The sequence below is a fragment of the Periophthalmus magnuspinnatus genome, chromosome 11 (genome assembly GCF_009829125.3).
Source record: "Periophthalmus magnuspinnatus isolate fPerMag1 chromosome 11, fPerMag1.2.pri, whole genome shotgun sequence".
Taxonomy (NCBI): Eukaryota; Metazoa; Chordata; class Actinopteri; order Gobiiformes; family Gobiidae; genus Periophthalmus; species Periophthalmus magnuspinnatus.
Window position 1 is genome coordinate 26,692,699 of NC_047136.2, and position 20,242 is coordinate 26,712,940.

At 39.5% G+C, this 20,242-nt stretch overlaps 1 protein-coding gene across 6 annotated transcripts in view; it reads right to left on the reverse strand.

Annotated features, from left to right (window-relative positions):
- Window positions 1-20,242, reverse strand: part of LOC117378592 (receptor-type tyrosine-protein phosphatase U-like) — a 406,105-nt gene that overhangs the window by 97,010 nt on the left and 288,853 nt on the right. For all 6 annotated transcript variants that reach the window (XM_055225577.1, XM_033975221.2, XM_055225579.1 and 3 more), the window contains exons 10-12: window positions 19,624-19,825; window positions 10,166-10,268; window positions 1,659-1,938 (exon numbers count right to left, since the gene is read on the reverse strand). In XM_055225577.1, the coding sequence (XP_055081552.1) occupies window positions 1,659-1,938; window positions 10,166-10,268; window positions 19,624-19,825 (585 nt within the window). The remainder of the gene's footprint in view (window positions 1-1,658; window positions 1,939-10,165; window positions 10,269-19,623; window positions 19,826-20,242) is intronic.

Genomic DNA, 20,242 nt, shown 5'->3' on the forward strand with positions numbered 1-20,242 from the left:
TGTGACCTTTTCTGAAAACCGAGTGATAACACTTCAAAATGGAGCTACAACTTTTGCAACATGAGGTAATTTAGATATTGTCTGGAAGTTCTTGTAGTAGTTGTCCCATCTTTATGTAAAGGCAAAACATGTGTCGTTTTCCATAATTCTGGTATAACTGCCATTTGAACTCATTGATTAAAAATTGTATTGGATTTATGAACTCTAACCCTGAACATTTTGTAAATAAAATTCAGTTAAACCTTCGTGAGTCGCACAATTTTGGTCCCTCCATCTTACTGGTTACGACACACGCAGAGATAAAATGCCTATTAAAAGCATCATGTATTTCCTCTTTAGAATTTACAATAGCTGAATCTAATAAAATTTGACTTGGTAATGTATGATATAGGTTCTGATAAGTTTTTGACTTACTAAATTAATAAAAATCTATTTCTGTTTCTTTTCACAAAACATGCCCAATCCAGATCTGATCTAGTCATGTGTATGAGGCAGATTTTCAAAGAAACATTGTTTGGAAGATTTTGGAAAAAAAGACAAAAAATCCCACTGTTCTGTGTGTGTTTGTTTGGGACTGATGCTTTATCTGACATTGCACTGCCCTCGAGCACCTCGTAGCACACTGAGAGAGGGAGGGCACGAGGGCTGGGACAGAGTCAACTCCAACCTAAAAATATCAGGAAAATACTGAAGGCACTGCATGTTCCAGTTATTGTGACAACTTTAACAGTGTTTCTTGTTGTCTCGTATAAATACCGCAAAATAATACAGCACCAGTTTATCTCTTTTTCTCTCTAAGACCTATTATTTTTTTCTGTCCATTGGTTAAAATGTTCATATATATATATATATATATATATATATATATATATATATATATATATATATATATATATATATATATATATATATATATATACTTATAGTTACTCCTATATAGTTAATCCTCTATAGATATCCTTCTAGTGATGGCCATTACCTGCAGATGGCCTCCCCTGGCCTTTGTTCAGACTCCCCTCGGCTCTCTGCTCTTCTTCTGTCAGACCAAAGCTACTGCAGCGTGTACAGGAGTGGTGTTATGTGAGAATACAACAGGGGCGGCTCGGACAATATAAATCTTACGTTGTATGAATTGCAAACTGCAAAAATGAAATCTTCTGAGCTTTCAGACCTCAAACGCAAGGCCAACACAGGATTACTCAAACACACATGAGTCACTACACATACAAATATGTAAGTTTAATGAGGGAAAAGCTCATTAAAGGCGTTTTCCAAAAATACTTTTATCTTTAAAGCTTAGCCGAGATGTTATAAATTTGTGCATGTTTGAATAATAAAGACATTAATCCCACCACCGGCACTCCTCCTGTTAAACAATTTTATTTTCTTGATGCATATTACCAATTAAGAAAATAAAATTGGAGAACAAAGTACGTCACAGTGGGCGGGTGCCTGTAATGGTAAAAAGGGGGATTGATCTGCAATATGGTGTCTTGAAAATGTGTAATTAAAGATTACTCAAACATGCATGAATCACTCCAAATACTACTTCAGGTGAGTACATGGTGAGGGGCAACAACTATAACATGGTTAAAAGGCCTAAAAAGTCTATTTTACATACTAGATCTGCTTTAAACCTGTATGAAACTGCTCCTCACCCCTCTGAAGTTGCTGGTGGCCTGGAAATAGATGAGGTAGTTCTTGGTGGGGTCCAGGGGACTGTTCCAATAGCCGTTGTAGGTGTGGTTGTCTCCCACAGTGAAGGGGGTGGCTTCGGGCAGGCTGCTGGGGGCCAGTTCAGCCGTGTAGTAGTGGGGGGCCCGTTTGGCCTGGGCCTCCGTGTGCGAGCTGGGGCTGGGAAAACAGTCTGAACTGCCCAACTCTCTCCTCTTCACCTGCCGAGAGCCGTCCTCCTCCACCACCACCACCTGGTACGCACTGGGGAGATGGAACATGGACACTGTTAGGGGTCTGAAGGTATACACCACACATGAAGATCAATATATTTCTTTAACAAGGGTAAAGTAAATTGGGAACACTTAGTATCTACAAAAGGTATACTATGTAACTCTTCTTGTTGGTGGTCCGCCATTCTCTTGTCTCTCTGGAGATGTTATAGCTTTGCCTGGAATATTGCACAGTATGGCATTAAACAATTCTATCTCCATAGAGACATGCATGTGAGACCACCAGGCCAAGTTACAGGTTACAGTAAGAATGCATGTTTTTCAAGATATGTTTTAACGAAAACAAAACTTGTAATTTAATAGAAGCAGAGCAGAAGTTTAATGTCATACTGTTAGAGTGCACCTTTAATTAAGCATAATTAATAAAGTATGAACAAAGACTTCATAATGAACTATTTGTCATGTCAATCATTATTTCATCTTTGCAATGTTTCTCCTTATCCACCTCTTATATAACCCACATGTTTTACTAAGGCTAATTAAGGTGTAGTAATTACAACGTGGTACCAGAAATGTCATTTAAAAGTGAACCACGTAACTTTTCTGGTGTGGGGTTTGTATTTCCTCTAGATGGGTGGGATGTTCCACAGTACGACCTTAAACTTATCCATCTTGGACTTATTAAATGTGTTTCTACTGATAAAATACCCTGATGTATCTTTATGTAAATATGAGTGCTTTCGCCTCTCCTCAGATCTGACCTGTAATCGGCGTGGAGATGTCACATGCAATTCTCCATTAGAATAGACATGTTTAATGCCATACTGTGGAGCATGCACACAACAACTTCCCTCCACTAGAAACATTACACAGTGCACCTTCTATATGTCAACTTAATAATCTTACCCAAAGCTTCCACCTGTAAGTTTATTTTTTCACCAGTAGGTGGCAGATGTGAAACCTGCCCCTCCCCTCACCTGGCCTTTGTTCAGGCTCACCCAGACTGTATAAAGTGTGGACTAAGTGAGTGTGACATCACCCACAGCGTCCGGCTACAGCAACACATAGCAACACTGTCAATCAACCTGTTGTTAACACTAGCAGGAGCGACCTCGGGGAAAGAAGGCCCTGATTTGTCTGTTATAAATGTTCATGTCTTGATTTATAGACACAATAGTGAAATGAAAACACCAGGATCATGTGGAGCGGGTTAATACAAACATTTTGAGTCGATGGAGCCAGAAGCTGCCCATGTTCACTTCTTATTTGGAACACAGCAGCTAGCGGGTTAGCTATGTCCATTTATATGTACAGTCTAGGGGTTCACTTGTGCTCTCTGATCTTCTTCTGTCAGGCTAAAGCTGGCACACTATCAGACAGCAGTAACATAGATAGCATCTAGTGGTGATATGTGAAAATACAGCAGCGTCTGGTCAGCCAATGTAATTACGGATGGTAGCTTTAACTCCACTGGCACATAATTTGCAAAAAAAAAAAAAAAGATATAAGAACGAACTGAAGCCAGAAAAGTATAAACAATACTTTGAGCTTATACATAAATTACAGTGACAAGATGTATTTTTTGCTTGAGAATGCAAATTAACTTTATAGAGGCGGTGTTAGAAGCAAGGTGCAAACTTTAGAAAAAAAACAAACAAAAAAAATTAAAATAGAGCCTCCCACACAAGTCTGACAGTTTTTCCAGATAAAAAGTATTAACTAAATTGTACACGCTGGAGAGAAACAGATAGAACTGATGAAGAAAATACAAATAGCACATCACGTCTCCTGTTACAATGTGTTGATTACCTGTTCGATTGTGAAGCGAGGGCCGTGGAGATAATTAGCTTGCGTGTCTATTATGTAACATAAGTATAAATTAATGTAAAGGTAAGTTTGAAAGTGATCTGACGTGAGGTGGTAGTGAGTGGGCGTCGGGTGAAGGCAAAGAATGTGAGTTGCTACTGTTTACTTTTGTGATGTAACTATTTCCCCGCACATACTTGTATTCAATCACATTCAGTGTTGGGCAAGTTACTTCAAAAATGTAATTAGTTATAGTTACAAGTTACTTCTCCTAAAAAGTAACTGAGTTAGTAACTCAGTTACTTTTTGGGAGAAGTAACTAGTTACTAGGCAAAGTAACTACTCTGCTCCACTTTACTCCACATTACTTATTATGTTAAAACAATAAAAACACAACAGATGTGAACCTTTAACATTTATTTCACTTTAACAGATTGCAATTATATTGCATTTGTTTTCAAGTAAATTATAGAATGTATCAAAAATAAAAAATATATATAAAACATTTCATTTGAAGTGCAAATAAATCAACATGTCACACAATTTCAGTCGACTGTACTTCAAGTATTTTCTTCATTAAAATAAACAGTAACAATAAAGTGCTTTCAGTATAATACTGAAAAGATTCATTACCATGTTTTGTAAAACTAAGGCATTCAAATGTAAACCATGTAAAATAAGACAAAACCTTTAACCTTCTCTGGCCACACACTGTGATTCTCTGTCCATTATTCAAATATTAATCACCTCTGATCTGAGCCTGTTCCTCTTTGGAGAGAACACAGTCACGTTTCTGATCAAAACACAACTCGGACCTAATCCGCTGTGAATGCACGTGTGGACAGGACATCATTTCCCATCATGCATAACGTGTTTGTAGTCCATGCAGGCGGCCACAGTTGGTGGAGAGCTGCTGCGCTCGCCTCGCTCAAAAACTTCCCGTTACCGGCGCATACGTCAGAGCAAGTCGGTGGCATCTTGGACACAAAACTAACAGGCATGCACCGCGCACCGACTGACGGCGTCGTATCTGCTACCGCCTCATCTCAAACGAGCCTTTTATCTCACCCCAGCCTCCTCTTTCACCAAAGAAACACAACAGCAGCTCCTCGGCTGAGAGACTCTGATGAAGAGCAGCGTGAACTCAATTAAAAGTAACGCGCTACATTTTATTGTCAGTAACGGTAACGACGTTACAACGCTAGGAAAAGTAATTAGTTACATTACTCCGTTACTGAAAAAGTAACGCAGTTAGTAACGCCGTTATAGTTTAACGCCGTTACTCCCAACACTGATCACATTACATTAAAAGCAAGTATATGGGAGATTGTGTAACGTTAAGCTAACAGCAGCTTAAGGAGGCTAGCATGCTCACCGTGTTCTGTGCACTTCCTAGTATCAATAGTATACTTAATAATTCAATGAAAACAGCAGACGGTCTCATTTTCACCCTGTTACAGTATATCTGAAGTGTGGCTAGACTGTTTTTACTTTAAATTAAATGGAAAAATCAGGTATAGGTCCTAAAGCAAGCTAAAAAAAAACGGTGTAGCTATTGTAAAGTCGTACCAAAATTGCTTCAGTTTAAATGAAATTTAAGTTGCTATAGAGAACAGTGCTTCTGTCTCTCAAAGGCGCTGCAGGGTATGATAATGCTGATGAAATATGAACACATAAATTCAGACGTGTCTCAGACTGGACACTTTGACATCACCTGTTTATAGCTTGCCAGTGTTTTTCATTGCTCCTGTCACTAAATCAATATGGCTGACACACTGAATGCTCAGGAATGGCTGTGTGTGCCACCCCGGGCCAACCCTATCTCATCATATCCCCAGGTCCACCTTAAATGTCGCCGAGGCCAAGCGGCATATTTATATCGGTCACTGTAGATGACAGTTACATGTATTTGCATTTCTTTGTGATTTCATGGTCATTTGTGTGTGTCTTGTAAGGCGACCATCCTCACCTTGCCTGCAAACTATCAGAACAGACAGAAGTAATGTAGATAGCATCTAGTGGTGGGATGTGAGAATGCAACATGGGCGGGTCAGATAGTCTATTTATGGATGGTACCTTTTAAGGAGGTAGTGTTTGGATAAACTTGAATCTTTAGTTGAGTTTTTAACCAAATTATGCTGTTTCCTCACCAAAATATAGCTGTAACCAGGGCCAGCTCTAGCTTTCAGGGGGCTCTAAGCTGAATTTGTCTCTAGGGTCCCCAACTGCGGATGCCTCCTGGTTCAGTTATTGGTGATTCACATTTGACAACATTATGACTCTGCTCTCATCGCCTTTACCAGTTGTATTTGTGTTTATATTACCAACATCAGACTGAAAACACCCAGAATTTCACAACTACCATAGTCACAAGAACAGAACACACACATATAAGGATGGGGGTGGGGGTGGGGGTGGGGGGTCAAGTGTTTAAAATTCTAGACATTTTTTCTTTGTTTCTGTGTACCAGTTGGCGATAGTGGACTTAAATTTACATTATATTAATAAAACTTGATATATTATATTATTTTCAATATAAATGTATAGGCTCTTGGGGGCCCTCTGGTGGCCTCGGGACCCTAAGCACCTGACTAGTCTGTTTATAGGCTGGACCTGCCCTGGCTGTAACAATTTGGCTTATTCACATATGATAGCTGAAAACCCTTAATGCCATATGGTGATAAGCCAGAAGTGCTCCTCCATGTTTTTAAAGTTTATCAGACTTCATCCATATTCCTTACTCTAAGTGTCTCGACAACATCAATGCAGCAGCTATGGTTTGTAGCCTGATTCAAACTGCGACAATCCTCAAGGCTCCAGTGGATTGATTTTGGGCTGAGTCAAGGGAAGATGTTTTAATAGATGTAATACAAAATTTCCAAATAAAAATAAATCAATAAGACTTCCGCCCTCCGTCCAACTAAAAGAGAATGGTAACTGGTCAGGAATTTACCATTTTCAGAAGCCTTTGACAGAGGTTAATCACAGATACACATACTTAGCACAAATGTCATCAATATGAGCTTTCACACGGTTTAAATTTGGACAATGTTCTATTCTTTCATTTACACAGCAGAGAAAGTAAGGCAACAGGGCCCAATACTGTCATGAGAAATAAACTATTTAGAAAGACCAGTCGCAGGGCTTTGAAAAATAACATTTCCTTGGCAATTTTGTTTGCAAAGGCCACATTTACAAGCGGAGAGAACACATTTTTTCCAGCCGCCATGAAAAATCGAAAACTTTGCTTGGGAAATTGGAAAATTTTTGGCACACATAATTGTAGTTTTCCTTAAGGGCCAGCAGAAATGACTTTGCTTTAGATGAGCACATTTCAGTGGGTCCATGGAGCGTGCCAAGAATTTTAACTTGTATTTTAGACACTTAAACAGTCACTTACATGCAGAAGATCTCTCTAATGTTCCAACTTTCTTTCAGTGACTGTGGACATGTCCTGAGTTAATTGTAATATTTACATAATATCTTTTTGAAAAAATAAAACTGAAGGGTAATTTCAACTAAGAAGACGGACTTTATTTTGTTGTCAGAATTCAAACATCTTGTCTGTTCTCGTCAGTCACAGCTTGCTAGCTTGCTAACCATTCATATAAATACTGAACAATTTTCCTCTTACACTCATCACAGCAGCAAAACAGTTCTCTGTAGCTCCTCTTCACCCCCAGTCCCAAGTAAGAGACTGTTTTAAGATATATATTTTTGGAGGTGTTCCAGGTATGTCCCACCGGGAGGACGCCCCGGGGAAGACCCAGGGCACACTGAAGGGACTATGTCTCTCAGCTGGCCTGGGAACATCTTGGGGTCCCATCAGAGAAGCTGGAGGACGTGTCTGGGGTGAGGAAAGTCTGGGAGTCCCTGCTTAGACTGCTGCCCCCACGGTCCGGCCCCGGATAAGCAAAAGAAAATTGATGTTTTTGGAACTGCTGGATATGTACTGCTAAGGATACAGTGCTATCTTTGAACCAAATGCAGAACGAAATATTGCATAGACTGTTTATATGTAGAAGTGGATTGTGGGAGTGTGATGTCACCTATTTATAGTGACTAATTTGAAGCCAAGTTCCAAATTTGGAAATACGAGTGCGCCACCAAAGAGCCAATCAGGAACAAGGTTTGGCAGAAGACGGGGACTTCACGACAAAGCGCACTGCTGTCAATCAAACCTGTTGCTAACGCTAGCCGGCCTAGGGGAAAAACATCTGATTTAACTGTTATTCATAGCTTGATTTAAGTACAAAACAGCAAAAAATAAAAACATCAGGATCACGTAGAGCAGGTAAAAACTAACCATTTAAGGCCAGAATGAGAATCGTGAGAGCAGCAACTACAAAGAGACGGGTGATCATTTTTCAATAGAAGTCAATTGCAACCAGATGGCTCGGATGGAACAATTTTGCGCCATTGCTCACTTCCTATTTGGAACGTGGCGGCGAACAGGCTAGCGATGTCCATATACAGTCTATGATCCATTGGCTAAAATTGGTTCAATATTCTACAATTTACCAGAAATGTGTTTACTTGCAATAAACCACATTTGTCCACATTTGTCCTCACATGGTTGAGTTTCAACTGTTAGCTCTGCCCATTTAGTCCCTTCTCTTGCTCCAACGTTACACCACAACAGAAAAACAACTGTGTGGGATAAATGGTCCACCCACAATACCCAGTTTAAACTTTTTTTTTTTTTTCACAATCAAGGTGTTCTTTTCCCTCAAAGTCGCCTTTCCATTTTTCTGCTGGCAATGTTGTTGAGTGGAATTGGCGCGCTGCCCTAGTTACAGTGACAAGGCTGTCAAACTGTCAGCTGATGATTGGTCGGCATTCGCACTATTGGCGGCCATTGTTTGTCAGCTTTTACGACGGTGCCAGCACAAACAGCCTCCAAATTGACACGTCTTGAATGATGGTAATTATCTGAAATGCGTCATTCTTGATAAAAAAAAAACTTTAAGATCACCTAAACTTTTACAATCTTCTTATAGCATTAAACACATACAGTAAATAAATGCGTTCGAATAAGCAGCTCTTCAGGTCAAAATAAATCAAAGTCAGCATCTAAATAGTCAATTATACAGCATTTTCTTGTCCGATAATCAGCAAATATGCGCTTCATATGCTTGCTGTTGTTAGCTTTACAACTAATTCTGCTCTCTGGCCACTGAGATTTGTGAAAATTGTGTATAAACTCATTGCAGTGAATAATTAGGATGCTTGAGGAATAACTTTGCACCACTGCAAACAATTTAAAATGGACTAGTTCTGTTTGACACGTTTTTATTAAGACAAGTGCAAATAAGGTACAGCACATTTAACTTAATATGCGCTCTCTTATTCATCATCCTCCCATTTGAGCAATACAGTCCCTCTCTTCAGTGTGTCCCATCCAGCTCCAGGTCAGGCCTCATGTGAAACCTTCAGAATCCACTCAATGAGGGACAGAGGCTGCACTAGCACTGATTCATGACTGGCTGCAGGTGCTGGGGGTTTAGCTAGTCAGTATTCAGTGCTTTTAGGTTTATTTCCAACTGGGTTTAATCAAAGAATCTGGCAACCCCAATAAGAGCGCACTCACACTAGGCCTTTTGAACGGTGCCACGCTCGAACACGATCATGGAGCGTTCTATGGCCGACGCTCAAACCTGCACCAGAGAGTCAAGCCACGGCCCGGTGACGTCATCAAAAGGAGCTGTTTGTTAACATGTCACGCAGCAGTGTTATCCTTTTAGAGAGCAAGTCCAGATGCATGAAATATCTCTTAAACAGTGAGGCAGATAAGAGCCCTGCTGTGATACGCTTCTCCATGAGTTTATGGATAGAATAACATGTGGACAACAAGAGGCGAGAGGCTGCAAAACTTTTGTCTCTGTCCAAAATCGTGTCTGAGGGAGATTCACAGCGTGTTTTGGAGCAGAGCTTTTTTCAATGTTTTCATCGTATGAGTAACATCAGCACACATGGCAGGTGCGTGTACATGAGCAACCGTCCCGTGCTTTGGTCCACCTCCTCCCACCTCCTCCTCCCACAGGTCAAAGTCTAAAACGCTGCATTGGGCACAGTTTGTTTCTATTCACACTAGACAAACGTACGGCGCTTTAGAGGCTTTCCGCTTGGGCACAGTTCGATTGGGGTAGTGTAAGTTCACCCTAAGAAACTGCTTTCTGTTTGGATGATTGTCTTGACAACCAAAATAACTTGGCCATCATGTGCAACAATATTCTTCTGTAAAGCTAAACGTAATTTGAACATGTTGACCTCACATTTTTTGCTTCTAAAATGTTCACTATTATATTTGATTCATTCTTATATTGCAAACCTAAATAACTACTTTGTCTATTAACCTAATAATCTTGACATCCTACTCGTGAGTTTATAAATATCTCCACACAAAAAGTAAGGCGTCCTGAATGAATATAGGCCGTGTGTGTTTGTTGTACCTGACAGGAGCTCCTCGTCCCAGGGCAGGCCTCAGCAGAACCGTGATGGTGCTCTCCGACTCGCTCAGGGGAGAGGGGACGTCTTCATAGTCAAACACTGGAGCTGCAACACAAGGGTTAGGTAAACAACTCATATATCAATGTGCAACAAAGACTGACTGTATAATGCACATACTATTTTACATTCACTGTTAAAGTGGAACTGAACACTGAATCAACTTCACTACTAAACTGTGTATATTGTGTAAACATTAGTGCAAACTATGTACATTGCAGCTTTCTTGTCAGTATTTTCTGATCGTTTTCAGGGAGAGCCATTCCAGATAATTAACTTGTAGAACTCATTTCCGAGTGTTACACATGTCAATCTGGTGTGAGGCTGTGGGCGGAGCTTAGGTGTTTAGTCTAACCTTAACCATGTACAAGCTACTGAAAACAGATACACAAAAAATACAACACATAGGCAAAGGAAAATAATACAATGAAATACAAAGATATCCTGTCTAGAACCAAATACCAGGGAGAAGAGGGGGGTTTAGTCTGGTCTTAAACTCTGCTACAGACTGAGAGGATCTGACAGGCAGAGGGCGCTGATCCATAGTGTGGGCACTGCTGTTCTTAAATAAATGCAGAAAGCTATGTTTAATGCTATACTGTGGAAAATCCCACGCAATGCAATAATAGACAAGAAGATAGAGACCAGGCATGTTTGCACATTTTGTAATTGAAACATTTTCTCTCCGCTCCTTCATTCTGCCCTATCAGCTATATGTCCTCCTCTACCCCATCCTGAATGCAGCAGCAAAACCATCAGCCACCTCAGCCTCTCCATCTTTTGTTGTGGAGAAGTCTCTAATTCCAAGTGTCAAAGATCATTCATTTGCCAATACATCTTCTGGGTCTCCCCTGGTTGAAATATATACCACATAGTAAAAATATATTGTACTGTATACTGCAGTAAACAAAGTAAAAAAGTAGTGGATTTTAAAGTGACCTTTTAAAACGTAGGTGCTACAAACAGGAATACAAATAAGAGGAAGTAACCGTGCTCTAGGCTGACGCTTCAGTCGTATAATGCAGTGATAAAAAGAACAGGAAGAAGATTGCTTTGGTTCACTGCCAGTTTTCCATCTTAAAAGAGCAACTGTTGCCTATTTTTAGAGATCCACTAATTAAAACTGTCACAAAGTTTGTCTTAAAAGGGACGTGGCTGTGTTTAATTACTTGATTTACTACAAAATTATTTTTTAATTTAAGCTACAATCTTGGCTCAACATCTAGTTTAAAATCATTAAACGCAAATCTACTTAAATCTGCACTATGCAAGTTTTCTGATGGAAGTTCTGCCACCTGCTTGTCTCCATGGAGATATTATTGCCCTGCCTGGAATGTTCCACAGAATAACATTAAACTTAACCATCTCCAGGGTGACAGGTGATGCCAAAGGTCAAGGTACAGGTTAGATCTGTGGAGAGATGGCCCTGCTCACATGAAAAAACATAAAAAAAACAAGCAGATTGCAGGCACTCCTCCAGAAAAGTTACCTAGTGTAGCTTTAATTACATTTTTCTTTTTTAGAAAAGGATGTGGCTTTTGTTTTAAATTGGGCTAAATACAATAGCAGCCAGTTTCAAATCAGTTTTAGTGACAGAAATGTGATCGTTACAATGAAGGTGAACAGACTTTAAAAACATTCAAGATGTCACAGAGTTGAACGCAGTATTTTTTTTAGCATTTTTTAGCATGACTGCTCAAATATGCAGAATTACTTGAAACAAAACACACAGGTATAATTTTGACAAGGAAACAACATTATAACAAAAGTCCAGAAGGTCAGTTTAGCATAACACCAGACGTTTAAAATAAAAGAGTTCATCACTAGCTACATATATCTGCTAACTCCTTTGCACGGGTCTATACCGTCCCTACTCTACTCTTCCAGATCAAACATTGCAGTTCAAAAACCTTCCCTATCTCAGATTTTTCAGTCCACTCCCTTAATATGAAATGAAAAGCCACTATCTAAATTAACTCTATGCAAAACACAAAGGAGCACCTAGTGATGTCACAGTGTTGAACAAAGTATTTTAAAGTTTAGACTGGCCAATTATGGGGAATTACTGATGACAAAACACAATTTGAGCAAACAAATAGCTTCATTAGATCTCCAAATCTGCACAAAATATGAACTATATTTCCAAACAGTTACTTTAATACTTTTACTTAAGTAGAATTTTTCATGTGATACTTTTACTTGAGCAGTTTTTTGCTTCGTTATCTGTACTTTTACTTAAGTAACAGCATTGAGTACTTCTTCCAGCACTGCATATTACAGGACATCTAAAATAATACAAGTGCAGTTACATATATTACTGCTACCTCCTTTGTATGGGTCCATACATGCCACACTCCAGATCAAACATTACAGTTCAAAAGCGTATCCTATCTTTATTTTTGCTCTCAGATATTTCGGTCCACGCCCCCTTTAACATGAAAAGAAACCTTGTTATATTAATGCATTCTGTACTGTACTCCCTGGTGCACGAGGGCCTCCCACACGCTGCCATTGACTGATGACGACTCAGGAAACAGCAGTGAAAACAAGACCCTTATAATATAATTAGGACGAATCTCAAAAGGAGCACGGGCCCTCGCCAAAGCTCCGGGGACAATAGGGTTGAGTGTCTCCCATCTCGTGCTGCTACAGGGAGTGAATTAGCGGCACGATGTAGTCAAGCAAATGGGCTGCCCTGCTAACAGAGATAAGGGGGCGAACAGTTGGCGAGGCACAGTCATTATCGGAGCCTTGTAAAAATTAGCTCGCAAGTCGCTGCTTGAAAGTGCTGAGGAGATAAACAGCGGGGTTTTGTGAGGGCGTTGGGGTTGGTAGTGGGTTTTTATTATTAGAATTTAAAAAGTTTGTATTTTTGACTGAACAATGTCAATGAGCGGATTTGGTTTGAGTGCTATCAGAAATATTATAAAACAAGTAAATGGATGAGTTCATGAGTGAGGGAAGGATGGAGCGTGAGAATGACAGGTGGATCGGTGCAGCGTCTGCAGTGATGTGGTCACTGTATTGGTCTGTTGTGATGAAGAATGAGATGAGTCGAAAGGAAAGCTCTCGATTTACCGGTCAATCTCTGTTCCTGCCCTCACCTATGGTCATGAGCTTTATGTAATGACCAAAAGGACAAGATCTCTGATATACAGGGTGGCTGGGCACACCCTTAGAGACAGGTGAGGAGCTCAGAGTAGAGCCGCTGCTCCTTCATGTCGAGAGGAGCCAGCTGAGGTGGCTCAGGAATCTGTGCTGGATGCATCCTGGACACCTCCTTGGAGAGGTGTTCCGGGCACGTCCCACAAGGAGGAGGCCCAGGGGAAGACCCAGGACACACTGGAGGGGCTGTCACTTGGCTGGCCTGGGAATGCCTTGGGGTCCCACCAGAGGAGCAGGAGGAAGAGTCTGGGGTGCGGGAAATCAGGGAGCCCGTGTTCAGACTGCTGCCCCTGCGACCCGGAATAAGATGGATGGAAGTAAATGGACGACTGAATATAAAGCAATGGGTGAAGAATAATGATAAAAATCTAAAGACAACATCTGTCTCCTTTATGTCCCATTGTCAAATAAATTTTTTTTTTTATTTTAATAAAAAAAACACATTCATGATATCGGACCAATATTGTCATATTTGGTATAACAGTCACATTTTAGATAGTGCTTTTCCATGCACTCAAAGAGCACTCACACACACATTCACACACCACTGTACACAGACACTGAGGGCAAGGCAGCAACTGTCCTGCTCAAGGACACAACAACAGTATTCATCTGTGGGAGCTAGAATCAAACTGCCAACCTTTGGACACTCCAACTGAGCTATCAGATCGAAACACAAATCACAGTATCGCCTATCACTATAAAAAAATTATAAAACCACTTAATACTTCTATTTGAATAACAACTTTGAAGTAACTATATTCTTTCTTGAGTAGAATTTTTTGGCTACTCTACTCACCTCTGTCCCATGTTTGGAAATGAAGTTCGAATTGTATTATTTGTGACAACACTAATATGTCTGACATGTTTGGTGACTGACACAAACATTACTATAGGCCTATCCAGTTTATATGCAATTAAAATTAAAGCATGTTACTATTTAAAAGAAAGTATAAACTGCCAGGATGATTGATAAATGTGTCAGATATATTTTAAGAATTATGTTGACACAAAATACAAGAAGGATCTAAACATTTTCTGAGCAAAACTTGAAACACACCACATATCTGCAAGGGCATATGTTCCTTTTGTAAAAAAGAAGAATCCTGAAACACAGATAAAATATACTGTACATGATCCATAGTGACATCTCGGGCTGAGGATTTTAACTTGAATAAATCAGGTGCGCTCCGGCAGATGGTAAATGTTTGCACGAGTGTCAGCAGAAAAAGTGTTATGCAAAAGCCTCTGCAGAAGAAGTAAGCACAGAGGTTTCACCGCCAGTGCGCTAACGTTAACTGAGAAGCATTTTGTCTTATTTAAAAAAGGAAGCACGCAACCCTCATCTGTTTTCAACTTGAGCTAACAAACTTCAATATGTCTGGTATACAGGCAGATATGATGCACATATGCGGCAAAATATCACCCGTTCTGCTTAGTTTTGCCTCTTATCAACGATTTGGAAAAGTTCTATACACAGAAATAATCAAATAGCGACAATATGAAACAATGACAATATGAAATTCTTTTTGCTTGTTAATCATTATGACTGGAGATAACGCAAGGAAAATTTAACAGGTTAAAAGCCAAAGGTGTGTGTTTCCATGGTGACAGTGATGCTACAGTTTAAGCGCTCACCCACAAACCACAGGGTCAACAGTTCAAAGCTGACCTTCAATATAGCGGACTGTAAGAATCCGACTTAGAAACCATCTGAACGACATTATAAAAATGATTTGCTGTGGCCACTTAAGTCAAGAACAGACAAAAAATAGAAACAAATATAAATGTACCAAAAAACAACAAACCCCTCCAAAAAAAAACTGTATTTAAAGGTGTACTTTGTTACTTTTCTAATGGTGGATCCACCCTATGGCTTTTCCTGGAATGTTCTACAGTTTGGAATTAAACTCAATAACTCTGTAACTTCACGCATCTGTTTTCATGAAAATAGATACATGAAATGCCATACTGTGGAACATTCCAGGCAAAACAAATAAAATATCCATGGAAACTAGCAGATGCAGGGGTTTCCACCAACAAAAGTTACACAGCACATCTTTACATACAACCTAAAATGCAATATTGTCAACAAATCCCAACAAAAAAAAAGACCTTTTCTACTTTGAAGTCACTCACACATTCGTACACCGGTGCACACAGACACTGGGGACAAAGGGGGTTAAGTGTCTTGCCCAAGGACACAACAACAGCATTAATCTGAAAGAGCTGATGTTTTCTGTCAAGAGTGGGATTCAAAACATCAACCTTCGGATCAGTGGATGAACGCTCTACCAACTGAGCCACTGTGGCCCGAATTGATCGTGCAAATTCACCCAGTTGCCTGTTACAAAACGGTTCTGGTTCCTGGATGTGTGCTTGTTTGAATAGGCCGCAGTATAATACTCACAGTTATTAGTCACAGCCAGTACATTGACGTGAGGACATATGTATCCAAGTTATGTAGATAATCAGGTCAATGCTGAGTACTATGCTGTATACATCAGGAAGTGCAATGAGATGTGTGGCTGTTCCATTAGGCAGTGGGCGTAATTTGTAATTTCATAGATTAAAAAGCATAGAAAAAAATATAAAAAAATAGAAAGTAACATGCTGAATAGAGGGGTATGAACAGAACACAAGCAGGTCGCATCTACGCTTGCTTCATTCATAAAAAAAACACAATGGCAAGAGACATTTCATCAGCGTAAACACAATTATCTAAGTGCCTGCAGACAGCCACTTGGACAAAGAGCCGCAACAGGAATATAGATTATGGAAGTACCCAAAAGGAGTACATCAAGAGAGAAGAACGACTCCAGAGGACGTTAAAGTATAAGTAGTCACGCAGTAGTTATTAGCAAAAGATGTGGACAGCACAATATTCGATTTTTTTATGGTACTTGGCTGTAAACATGTAAACAAATAGAGCTTTATACAAAATCACCAGACCGCCGCTCAGTTTGTTTGTGTGTGAAACCTACGCTATCGAGGGCGAGCTAAAATCAGGTGAAAAGTAGCTAATTACAAACTCTCACGTTACCATAATTGCTTTTTGAGTGGATTTTTAAAACACGTACTTGTAACTGAGTATCATTCCAGCATGTAGCCTAATTATAATTGGTTATATTTAAAATCGTGGGAGTGATTGAGTAGAGCACTTCTATCGCCCCAATTTTCTTGCATTTGGCAGCCGTACTTGTACAGCTAATGGAGTACATTTACATAACATTTAGTAACTGTACTTTTACTTCAGTACAAATTTTCTGAGCTCTTTCCATCCCTTCCTAATGGGTTAGCTTATTTTTTATTTTCTTTATTTCAGACGCACACGAAAAGACAGAGGAAATACACAAACAAATGAAATAATTCTTGGTCGATCGTTGTAAATTCTTAGTCGATCAAACTCAACATTATAACTGCATGGGACTTCATGCTAAACTTTTTATGCAGAAAAAAAAACAAAAAAAAAAGCCCACTAATAAACAATGTATTTATATAAAGGCTGATTAAATATTCAATTATTATTTTGGCCGACTAACCAATGCAATGATTAAAAGCCCTAAAAAGATCCATTACAGCCATTTTCTTCTTAAAGTGCTTGAGCAGAACAAGGCTAAAATTCACATGGCACTTATTCTTAAAAAAAAAAAAAAAAAAACCCACAATCGAACGCCTTCCAAGCTATAAGTATATGTATAATCGAATCAACTGCTCTTACAATGGAAGCAAAATACAGGGCAGGCTTTGTGGAGTTTTTTTTTAAATTGATTAGAATGGAGATCAGAACAGCTCTTTTGTGCAAAATCAGGGGTTTGGCACAATGACTGAAAAATATAGGCAATTCTCATTTATTAGGATCATTTGCTGTGATAATCTGAGGCCATAGAAGCTCGTTTCAGGGCGAGGAGGGCAGTGCAATAATCTTGTATCTTAATGGGGTTGTAAAATCCTAACTGGGTACAATGAAAAATGTAGTTTGAGAGGTAAATGTGTTGTAATGGGCAGTGGGATTAGGGGTATGGGGGTATGTGTGGCATGGGACGGGAGGGAGAGTGTGTCTAGACATGTGTAGTGAGCAGTTGCAGACTCTTACAGTTATGGTTTTATGCAGTAGGAATAAATAAGTGGTTATTAGTAAAAGAACATTTAACTGGGAAAAAAGTTGTAGGAGTAAAGACTTTTTGCTACTCGTCATTCTTCAGTTCTGGTCAGATTTCTGGTGGACACTGCCTTAGATCTGTCTGAAAGGAGGAGCTAACTACATTGAAACTCAAAAGAAACTATTTCTAATAAGCTACACTAAGGATAATCATTCAGGCCCCTAATGGGTTAACATACTGGCTAGCCCTATTGTTCTCTTTGTTTTGATTTGGGTCTCATGATGGAGTTATAAATAGGAGATAGATGATGTCTAAGGCCTCCATTCCTGTTCTCTCCTACAACTTTCTGTCATTTTTTTTTCTTTTACTATGGATCATACCTGGACAACTGAGGGATTAAACAGACAGAAATTATTATTGAAAAAAATAAATAAATTCATCAGATGTATTAACTACTATTACAACTACTACGTGCAATACACAAGTACATAATGGCCTGTTCTGTGTTCTGACATTTTAAACTTCAATCATTTTTGTTTTTTTGTTGGGGCTCAGTGGTTAGAGTGTTGGTCCCAACCCGAAGGTCGGAGGATCAAGTCGCGCTCGGACAAAGTTCTGTCGTTGTGTCCTTAGGCAAGACACTTCACCCACATTGCCTAGTATGACAGTGGTGTGTGTGCGAATGATAGGTGGTAGTCGGAGGGGCCGATGGCACAGATTGGCAGCCTTGCTTCCGTCAGTCTGCCCCAGGGCAGCTGTGGCTACAGTAGTAGCTTACCATCACCAAGTGTGGAAATGAATGAATAATGACTGTAGTGTAGAGCTTTGAGAGGCTTTGACAAGCCTGTAAAGTGCATTACAAGTGTAAGACATTATTATTGTTCCTATAATGAATGAACAATTTAATCAACAAAATCATTTTGTATCTTTTTCATTTCTAGGAGTTCAAATCCGTCGACAGAAATCCAGTGGTGAAAGAAGTAGTTACTTTTGTCACTTAAGTAAAAGTACAGATACTGGAGCAAAAAATTACTTAAGTAAAAGTAGTACATGAAAAAATCGACTTAACTAAAAATATAAAATTACCCGTTTAAAAATGTACTTAAAGATAAAAAATAGTGGTATTTCTCACAGATTTTGAGATCTTTAATAAAGCTTCAAATGTAGTGATTTTGCTAAAGATTTGTGCTTAATTTGGTTCAACAGAAACAACTGAATAATTTTTATTTTATTTATTTATTTATTTTTTTCTGGCTGTTTTTTTTTATTTTTGTTTGCTCCAATTATGAAGTTGATGAAAATAAACCCTCAGCCTTTTCTGCAGGTCTGAAACAGTAATTACAAATGCTTTCACTTTTCAGTCCTGTTGAATAATGTAGTGAAGTAGAAAGTACAGATACTACTCTCAAAAGTAGTGAAAAAAGGTAAAAAAGTACCCACTGTAAAATGTACTTAACAAAAGAATGGATACTGAAAATGTTTACTTACATACAGTACTTTACTACTTGTACTTTGTTATGTTACATCGTTGCAGAAATCTAAAAGCCCAAACTGAAGCACAGGAGTAAGGATAAATCTGCTTGTGGGACAGATAAGATAAGAAAGACGTACCTGCGGCTTCATGAAGAGCATCCAATTATTACCCACACCTCCATCCTAAAATATAATCTCCTCTACTTGTTCTTTTCCTTTCCGTTAGTTTCTCATCCTATGTTCAAGGCCTCTGCTAAGCATTCGGGTGCCCTAAGCGGAAATTCTCAGTGGTGCATCCATGCCCCCAACCTCCATCCAAAGTTAAAAAAATCTGTTGGATTTTCTCCTTCAACAAATTTTGGACAAAGGTCGTGCAATTCCCTATATTCTGGTGCATTGTAGATGTAATATTATAAGCAACTCATTACTCATGTTACTGTCAGGGCTCCCACACCCACTTTTCCTCCGTCTGCCCTTGTCTCTCTGCTCCGAGGACAGAAGCTCGAGAAAGCACTATAAGTTTCAAACAATTCGCGAGGATATCTGAACTTACATTCGTTTGAGACAGTTGTATGAACAGGTTTGGTTTTGGACTTGCCACAAATAGAAAACCATATTTTTCTGGACTGGATCTCGAATGCAGTGGGTCATGAAGAGCTTACCCGAGATATTGGTGGTGATCTCGGTGAGGGCGGTCTGTCCGAAGCCTTTGGTGGTCCTGGCCCTCACAGACACCAGGTAGGTGGTCCCCGGGTGCAGGCCGGAGAACATGTGGTACGTCTCATTGCGCAGCTTGGACACTGTGCGGCGAGGTCCCGGGACGTTGATACCGGGATCAGATGACTCTATGCTCTGGTAGCTGATCTGGAAAGAGAAGAATGGCATTTGGATGTTATTTAAATAATCTTAAAGAAAGGCAAGTTTTTGGACCTTTTAACATTGTTGCCTCATCAAAAACATGCTTCAAGGAGTTTTATATGTCATCCATGTATGTCTGAATACGGTTAGCAGTGCAATCCTATCCAAAGCTCAGAACCCTACGTCACCCATGCTCCCACGCGACAATTTTACATAAATATACAAAAATGTGATACAAAACAATACACTACAACTACACAAACCTGGTGTGATGTGCAGTTTCAATAGCAAAACGCACGCTGATTGTAACGTGATACCGCAGACTAAGTGAATGTGACGTCACCCATAGCGTTCGGATTCAAATGAAGCTCGTCGAGGCTAGCAGTTAAGGAGCTAAATTTGTCTGTTATTAATGTTAATATG